Source organism: Coregonus clupeaformis, unplaced genomic scaffold (genome assembly GCF_020615455.1).
Source record: "Coregonus clupeaformis isolate EN_2021a unplaced genomic scaffold, ASM2061545v1 scaf1413, whole genome shotgun sequence".
NCBI classification, from domain to species: Eukaryota; Metazoa; Chordata; class Actinopteri; order Salmoniformes; family Salmonidae; genus Coregonus; species Coregonus clupeaformis.
This window is the reverse complement of record NW_025534867.1, coordinates 103,676-113,329: the sequence shown is the minus strand read 5'-3', so window position 1 is coordinate 113,329 and position 9,654 is coordinate 103,676. Positions and strand designations below refer to the sequence as shown.

The 9,654-nt window shown below is 37.2% G+C and overlaps 1 protein-coding gene across 1 annotated transcript; it reads left to right on the top strand.

Annotated features, from left to right (window-relative positions):
* The first annotated feature begins 381 nt into the window (after nucleotides 1–381).
* On the top strand, nucleotides 382–9,210 carry LOC121560534 (zinc finger protein 239-like). The gene is made up of 2 exons (XM_045218171.1): nucleotides 382–442; nucleotides 7,587–9,210. The coding sequence occupies exons 1-2, from the start codon at nucleotides 391–393 to the stop codon at nucleotides 8,600–8,602; spliced, it is 1,068 nt and encodes a 355-aa protein (XP_045074106.1). The 5' UTR covers nucleotides 382–390; the 3' UTR covers nucleotides 8,603–9,210.
* Nucleotides 9,211–9,654: the final 444 nt, after the last annotated feature.

Genomic DNA, 9,654 nt, shown 5'->3' with positions numbered 1-9,654 from the left:
TATCTAGCTAACATCCCAACCATGAGCTCACTAAGCTACTCTCCTCCTGCTAAAGAAGAGGAGGTCTGCTGGACGGAGAAAGAAGCTCTAGTGAAAGAGGAGGAGGAAGAGGAGGATGTTACAATACAAAAACAAGTAGAGGGTGAAGCTGTTACCGTGAAAGAAGAAGAGAAAGACGTTACAGTGAAAGAAGAGGAAGACGCGTTCAGAGTGAAAGAGGAGGAGGATGTTACAGTGAAAGAAGAGGAAGACGCGTTCAGAGTGAAAGAGGAGGAGGATGTTACAGTGAAAGAAGAGGAAGACGCGTTCAGAATGAAAGAGGAGGATGTTACAGTGAAAGAAGAGGAAGACGCGTTCAGAGTGAAAGAGGAGGAGGAGGAGGAGGAGGAGATGACTGTCGCAGTGAAAGAAGAAGAAGAGACTGGAGATCTGATTAACAACAGTGAGTAATATATTAAAAACAGGAGCACAAACTCTGCAGTTGTTGAACCGATGTGTGGTTTTAAAGGGCCATTCTAATGAAGGTCTACACTTTAATATGTTGTTCTGTAGGAATTGTTAAATCTACAAAGAGTGGGGGGCGGCCAACAAAACGTTAATGGATCAAATGCTTCACATTATATATTTCACTACCTTTGTAAACATCTGAATATCTCTTTCTGTAGTGCTTTACTCAGTGTCTGTGCTTGACATCACATAAAAGCATAAAACAACTCGTGTGTGACTCGTGTCAAGACAAAGAAGGATCATTTTGATCTGGATTAAATTTATTTAAAAAATAATTACTACAGGTTATTTAAAATCCTTAAGAGTTTATTGACCCACCCGTGCGTCAATCTAAGTAACATAATGAAAAATAAACTCCATCAAAATCCGTCAGTTGAAGCTAGAGATATTGAGACGTAGCATGGGCTGAGTCTTAATCCACCACATCTGCCTATGTTGGAAGTAAGGGGTTAAATATGTCCAAAAATATTTCCTGAGTTTTCTTATATCTCCATCGTTAAGACAGTGGATGAATCAAATGACCCTCCATCGTTAAGACAGTGGATGAATCAAATGACCCTCCATCGTTAAGACAGTGGATGAATCAAAATGACCCTCCATCGTTAAGACAGTGGATGAATCAAATGACCCTCCATCGTTAAGACAGTGGATGAATCAAATGACCCTCCATCGTTAAGACAGTGGATGAATCAAATGACCCTCCATCGTTAAGACAGTGGATGAATCAAATGCATTATTATCTAAATATTGAACAAAATGTGGGCTACAGAGAGAAAAAGAATTGTTCAATTTGAAGCCATATGGCATAAAATATTACAAGCACTGGAGCTATTCAAAGGATGAGGAAGGAGAGAAAATCAGATTGTGAGACAAACAGGATGGGTGGATATGGTGGGAACATGTGGGTCTGAGCAGGTGGGATGTCAATGTTTGTAGTAAATGTTTAGTTGTCAATTGTCTTTGTCTAAGTATGTCGTTGTAGTAAGAAAAAGACAATCTTTCAAAAACAAACAGTATATATTTTTAAAAAATAGAGAGATATTCACGGGTCCAAAAGACAGTTCGAAATTAATTTAGCCAACAAAATAATTTCTACAAAATGAAACAAAACATACATAAAGAACTGGTTTAGATTCTTAAATAGACCTACAATAACAATAATAATAATAAAACGAATCATAAATACGAAAATAAATAATATGAATTTGAGAAATTGCATCAAATCTGAATAGCGAGTTGAACAAAGTTTTCTCATCTATAATCAGCTAAAACGTTTTCTAAGAATTGAAAAATCTGTCGATGTGCCCTTGAGCAAGGCACTTAACCCTAATTGCTCCTGTAAGTCGCTCTGGATAAGAGCGTCTGCTAAATGACTAAAAAAATAATAATACAAAAAATAAAACATTCCCCTTGTAGACTTCTTTTCACTCCTCCTCTAACTGTCGTTTAGTTAAATGAAAAAGGCCTCCATCTTCGCAATGAACAGTAACCTAGGCCAAGGCTCCGTTCACTCGCTCCCTCTCTCTCCTCAGCAGCAGGCGCACGTGACGTGAGCAGCCGGAACCAGTTTCAGCTGGACATAAGCTGTACGTTTTATTGTGTTGCAATGGTCTGACATAGATAACAAGCTCCACGCGGTCATCAGGAGGGGTCCAGTCGGTAAATACATTTTAATTGCACATACCCCAGACTCGTGGCAATTATATCAGATCCAAGACAAAAGTCAGAATTTAGGACCCGGATCCCGGGTCGGATCTAGGAATTCCGGGTCTGTTAGACCTATGCAGACCTCTAGCACCAACTCCTCTGTAAAGTACAAATGAACAATAAAAGGGGACATGAATAGCCATGCTAGCCCAATGACGACGTGTGCAGAGAAAAGTACAGCCACTAGCTAGCATGTACAGCATTCACAAATCAACAGATACAAAGTTAATGACTGACAGGAATACATATCACAATATCATGGTGGGAAACCATTATAAAACACTGGCAGTAATATCAGGAATGGAACTATTCAGATTCTGGAACTATTCGGATTCTGGAACTATTTAGATTCTGGAACTATTTAGATTCTGGAACTATACAGATTCTGGAACTATTTAGATTCTGGAATTATTTAGATTCTGGAACTATTCAGATTCTGGAACTATACAGATTCTGGATCTATAAAGATTCTGGAACTATTCAGATTCTGGATCTATACAGATTCTGGAACTATACAGATTCTGGAACTATACAGATTCTGGATCTATACAGATTCTGGAACTATTCAGATTCTGGAACTATACAGATTCTGGACCTATACATATTCTGGAACTATTCAGATTCTGGAACTATACAGACTCTGGAACTATACAGATTCTGGAAATCTACAGATTCTGGAACTATTCAGATTCTGGAACTATACAGATTCTGGAACTATACAGATTCTGGAACTATTTAGATTATGGAACTATACAGATTATGGAACTATTCAGATTCTTGAACTATTCAGATTCTGGAACTATACAGATTCTGGAACTATACAGATTCTGGAACTATACAGATTCTGGAACTATACAGATTCTGGAACTATTTAGATTCTGGAACTATACAGATTCTGGAACTATACAGATTCTGGAACTATTTAGATTCTGGAACTATTTAGATTCTGGAACTATTTAGATTCTGGAACTATACAGATTCTGGAACTATACAGATTCTGGAACTATTCAGATTCTGGATCTATTCAGATTCTGGAACTATTCAGATTCTGGAACTATTCAGATTCTGGAACTATTTAGATTCTGGAACTATACAGATTCTGGAACTATTCAGATTCTGGATCTATACAGATTCTGGAACTATACAGATTCTGGAACTATACAGATTCTGGATCTATAAAGATTCTGGAACTATTCAGATTCTGGATCTATACAGATTCTGGAACTATACAGATTCTGGAACTATACAGACTCTGGAACTATTCAGATTCTGGAACTATACAGATTCTGGAACTATACAGATTCTGGAACTATTCAGATTCTGGAACTATTCAGATTCTGGAACTATTCAGATTCTGGAACTATTTAGATTCTGGAACTATACAGATTCTGGAACTATTCAGATTCTGGATCTATACAGATTCTGGAACTATACAGATTCTGGATCTATACAGATTCTGGAACTATTCAGATTCTGGATCTATACAGATTCTGGAACAATACAGATTCTGGATCTATACAGATTCTGGATCTATACAGATTCTGGATCTATACAGATTCTGGATCTATACAGATTCTGGAACTATACAGATTCTGGACCTATACAGATTCTGGAACTATTCCGATTCTGGAACTATACAGATTCTGGAACTATACAGACTCTGGAACTATTCAGATTCTGGAACTATACAGATTCTGGAACTATACAGATTCTGGAACTATTCAGATTCTGGAACTATTCAGATTCTGGAACTATTCAGATTCTGGAACTATTTAGATTCTGGAACTATACAGATTCTGGAACTATTCAGATTCTGGATCTATACAGATTCTGGAACTATACAGATTCTGGATCTATACAGATTCTGGAACTATTTAGATTCTGGATCTATACAGATTCTGGAACTATTTAGATTCTGGAACTATTTAGATTCTGGAACTATACAGATTCTGGAACTATACAGATTCTGGAACTATTCAGATTCTGGATCTATTCAGATTCTGGAACTATTCAGATTCTGGAACTATTCAGATTCTGGAACTATTTAGATTCTGGAACTATACAGATTCTGGAACTATTCAGATTCTGGATCTATACAGATTCTGGAACTATACAGATTCTGGAACTATACAGATTCTGGATCTATAAAGATTCTGGAACTATTCAGATTCTGGATCTATACAGATTCTGGAACTATACAGATTCTGGAACTATACAGACTCTGGAACTATTCAGATTCTGGAACTATACAGATTCTGGAACTATACAGATTCTGGAACTATTCAGATTCTGGAACTATTCAGATTCTGGAACTATTCAGATTCTGGAACTATTTAGATTCTGGAACTATACAGATTCTGGAACTATTCAGATTCTGGATCTATACAGATTCTGGAACTATACAGATTCTGGATCTATACAGATTCTGGAACTATTCAGATTCTGGATCTATACAGATTCTGGAACAATACAGATTCTGGATCTATACAGATTCTGGATCTATACAGATTCTGGATCTATACAGATTCTGGATCTATACAGATTCTGGAACTATACAGATTCTGGACCTATACAGATTCTGGAACTATTCCGATTCTGGAACTATACAGATTCTGGAACTATACAGACTCTGGAACTATTCAGATTCTGGAACTATACAGATTCTGGAACTATACAGATTCTGGAACTATTCAGATTCTGGAACTATTCAGATTCTGGAACTATTCAGATTCTGGAACTATTTAGATTCTGGAACTATACAGATTCTGGAACTATTCAGATTCTGGATCTATACAGATTCTGGAACTATACAGATTCTGGATCTATACAGATTCTGGAACTATTTAGATTCTGGATCTATACAGATTCTGGAACTATACAGATTCTGGAACTATACAGATTCTGGATCTATACAGATTCTGGAACTATTCAGATTCTGGAACTATACAGATTCTGGAACTATTCAGATTCTGGAACTATTCAGATTCTGGAACTATTCAGATTCTGGAACTATTCAGATTCTGGAACTATTTAGATTCTGGAACTATACAGATTCTGGAACTATTCAGATTCTGGATCTATACAGATTCTGGAACTATACAGATTCTGGACCTATACAGATTCTGGAACTATTCAGATTCTGGAACTATACAGATTCTGGAACTATACAGATTCTGGAACTATTTAGATTCTGGAACTATACAGATTCTGGAACTATTCAGATTCTGGAACTATTCAGATTCTGGAACTATTCAGATTCTGGAACTATTTAGATTCGGGAACTATACAGATTCTGGAACTATTCAGATTCTGGATCTATACAGATTCTGGAACTATACAGATTCTGGACCTATACAGATTCTGAAACTATTCAGATTCTGGAACTATACAGATTCTGGAACTATACAGATTATGGAACTATTTAGATTCTGGAACTATACAGATTCTGGAACTATTCAGATTCTGGAACTATTTAGATTTTGGAACTATTTTGATTCTGGAACTATTTCGATTCTGGAACTATTTCGATTCTGGAACTATTTAGATTCTGGAACTATACAGATTCTGGAACTATACAGATTCTGGAACTATACAGATTCTGGAACTATACAGATTCTGGAACTATACAGATTCTGGAACTATTCAGATTCTGGAACTATTTAGATTCTGGGGAATTATATCAAATGAAATTCAACACGTGGACTGTTTCAACTTATTTCTGAAGTCTCCAAAAAAAAAAACATTTCAATTTATTATACTAAAAATGTCAAGGGTTTGTCACACAGTTCCTTAACTGTTTAATGGTAAAGCAAGCATTTATCCAGGTAAGCATTGACAGATTCCAATGGCAAACATAAAGATGGCAGAATTCAGATATGACGTCATTGTTTTTTTCCACTGAGTTTGTAAACTACAATTCAATGTGCCAATAAATCAGCACAATAAACTTTTTTAACTTCTTTATTTTTGGGGCGTCTTGAAGCTAAAATAGTTAATGACGACACTAAAAAAGGAGTAACGTGGAGGAATGTACAATACGGCCAATTTAGCAAAAAAAGGGAATTAGTGGTAAGTGCAGAGGGCTGCCATCTCTATGCGTCTCCGCCATTGATATTGATGGTATAAAGGTACAAATATTATGAAAATTATAAAAATCTTGAAATCAGTCATGACAAATAAAGGGACATTCCGTATACAAATAAACAGTTTCCGTCCAACGTTATACACAATAAGCATTTATATAAAATGTTTCTAGTAATCCTGTTTACGGACTGATGGCTGATTCTGATAAATGCAGAAAATTGCCTTTTCAAAATAAAACCTCTACCACAGCGAGCATGTTATTTTTGTGAAGCATATTTTATTCTGAGTTCAGACATAGCTCAGTTGGTAGAGCATGGCGTTTGCAACGCCAGGGTTGTGGGTTCGATTCCCACGGGGGGCCAGTGACTACAATGTAAATAACGTTTTTATGTGACATTGACTTCTAAGACAATTTACATTGTTGTTCCCAACTCACTTCATTCACGCTAAACAGGGAGGCTCGCTTGGCTGGTGCTGGATCACATGATCAAATACATCACTGGATCTATCACCTGTTCTAATCACTGTTCAACTGAAGAGCCATCTTAACTTAACCCCTTATGTACCATTCTAGCCCCATCTTAACTTAACCCCTTATGTACCATTCTAGACCCATCTTAACTTAACCCCTTATGTACCATTCTAGACCCATCTTAACTTAACCCCTTATGTACCATTCTAGACCCATCTTAACTTAACCCCTTATGTACCATTCTAGCCCCATCTTAAATTAACCCCTTATGTACCATTCTAGCCCCACCTTAACTTAACCCCTTATGTACCATTCTAGCCCCATCTTAACTTAACCCCTTATGTACCATTCTAGCCCCATCTTAACTTAACCCCTTATGTACCATTCTAGACCCATCTTAAATTAACCCCCTTATGTACCATTCTAGACCCATCTTATACTAACCCCTTTATGTACCATTCTAGCCCCATCTTAACTTAACCCCTTATGTACCATTCTAGACCCATCTTAACTTAACCCCTTATGTACCATTTTAGCCCCATCTTAACTTAACCCCTTATGTACCATTCTAGCTCCATCTTAACTTAACCCCGTATGTACCATTCTAGACCCATCTTAACTTAACCCCTTATGTACCATTCTAGACCCATTTTACAGGGATTACCCATGAATCATGACTATCAACAAATCAGCATCCAGGATCCACATTTACGGTTTTATAATGACGGATCTAGTCTGGATTAAACTTCATAGGAAGAAGAGCAGGAGATTTCATTTAGATATCTCTCTGTTTAACTAAATACTCTGTCTTTGGCAGGAGAGAGACCAGACTCTCATTCTGACAGACGCAAGAAGAGTTCTTCGGGGGAACCAGACCCAGAGACGGCCAAACCAGTGAGACGACACCACTGCTCCCAGTGTAGTTTGAGTTTTAAGTGGTTATGGAAGCTTATACAGCATGAGGGGACACACACATGGGAGAAACCACACCCCTGCTCCCAGTGTGGAAAGAGATTTACCCAGTTAGGGAGCCTGAAAAAGCATAAAGGAATACACACAGGAGAAAAGCCTTTCCAATGTTCCCAGTGTGGAAAGAGATTTTCAGGTTTACAGCACCTAAAATCACATGAGAGGACGCACACAGGGGAGAAACCATACCATTGTGCCCTGTGTGGAAAGGATTTTACCCAGTTAGGGAACCTAAAAATGCATGAGATGAAACACACAGGCGAAAAGCCTTTCCAATGTTCCCAGTGTGGAAAAAGATTTTCACGATCACAGGAACTAAAATCACATGAGAGGACACACACAGGGGATAAACCACACCACTGCTCCCATTGTGGAAAGGGTTTTACCCATTTAGGGAACCTGAACAAACATAAGAGAATACACTCTGGAGAAAAGCCTTACCACTGCGCCCAGTGTGGAAAGCTTTTTACCCAGTTAGGGAACCTGAACAACCATAAAATAATACACACAGAAGAAAAGCCTTTCCAATGTTCCCAGTGTGGAAAGAGATTTACCCTGTTAGGGAACCTGAAAAAGCATAAAGGAATACACACAGGAGAAAAGCCTTTCCAATGTTCCCAGTGTGGTAAGAGATTTTCACGATCAGAGCACCTAAAATCACATGGTAGGACACACACTGGAGAGAAACCACACCACTGCTCCCAGTGTGGAAAGAGATTTTCAGGTTTACAGCACCTAAAATCACATGAGAAGACGCACACAGGGGAGAAACCGCACCACTGCTCCCATTGTGAAAAGAGTTTTACCCAGTTAGGAAGCCTGAACAAACATAAGAAGAGAATACACTCTGGAGAGAAATCTTAACATACTTTCCTGGACAGAGGACCTTAAATCACATGACAGAATAGAGAGGCTGTGTTCTGACTTATTTATTTATTTTTAAATGAAATCATATTTTTTATGATATTGTCCCCTGTAGCCTAGTTGGTAGAGCATGGCGCTTGCAACGCCAAGGTTGTGGGTTCTTTTCCCACGGGGGGGCCAGTATGAAAATGTATTGACTCACTAACTGTAAGGCTCTGGATAAGAGCATCTGCTAAAATGTAAAAAATATGAAATCTTACTCAGAAATAGGCTTACTTTTGTTTGAGTTTCTTCCTCTCGAGACATGATCACGTCTAAAATCAAATTACAATTTTAAAAAGTTTAATTTGGATTGATGGAATACAAGTACTGTATGAACCCTCAGATGTTCATTATATGATTTGGATATTTAAAACATGTAAATGATTAAATTGATGAATCCAATGTGTATTTCTTGATTTTAACCTTGAAACCTCTTTAAGTTAGTTATTGTGTTTCATTGACTTCATTTGTGTACTAGTTTTCAAGCTAAAGATGTATGAAAACTACCTCATGAATGTTCATTATATACATCTACATGATGTATTGTTACACCATGTAGGAGCAGTATAGATCTAGTCTGTTCATTATATACATCTATATGATGTATTGTTACTCCATGTAGGAGCAGTATAGACCTAGTCTGTTCATTATATACATTTATATGATGTATTGTTACACCATGTAGGAGCATTAAAGAGCTAGATGCTTATTTTGATACTGTCTGTTTGGTTGACTGACTGACTGAATAAGAAATTGCCTTAAATACAGATGTAAATCATTTATTCTCACTCATTAAAAATCTTCACTAATCAATCAACACTTACTTCTCTTTGTACGTCTCAGTATAATATTGTTGGCTATTTAGTTAAAAGAAAAACAGCTTTAGGTCTGAAAAACAAAAACTTTTCCATCACTTTCTGGTTCAGTAGCTTCAGCCCAACATCACAAGTGCCTGAATTATTTATTTCCACCATTGCACTGTATACACAGAGAACCAGCATCATAGACAC

Bases quoted from the DNA above. Each gene is read 5' to 3' on its own strand.
- LOC121560534 (XM_045218171.1), top strand. From the start codon at position 391: ATGACTGTCGCAGTGAAAGAAGAAGAAGAGACTGGAGATCTGATTAAC. The intron at 443-7,586 runs GTGAGTAATATA...TGTCTTTGGCAG, and splicing joins TGGAGATCTGATTAACAACA to GAGAGAGACCAGACTCTCAT.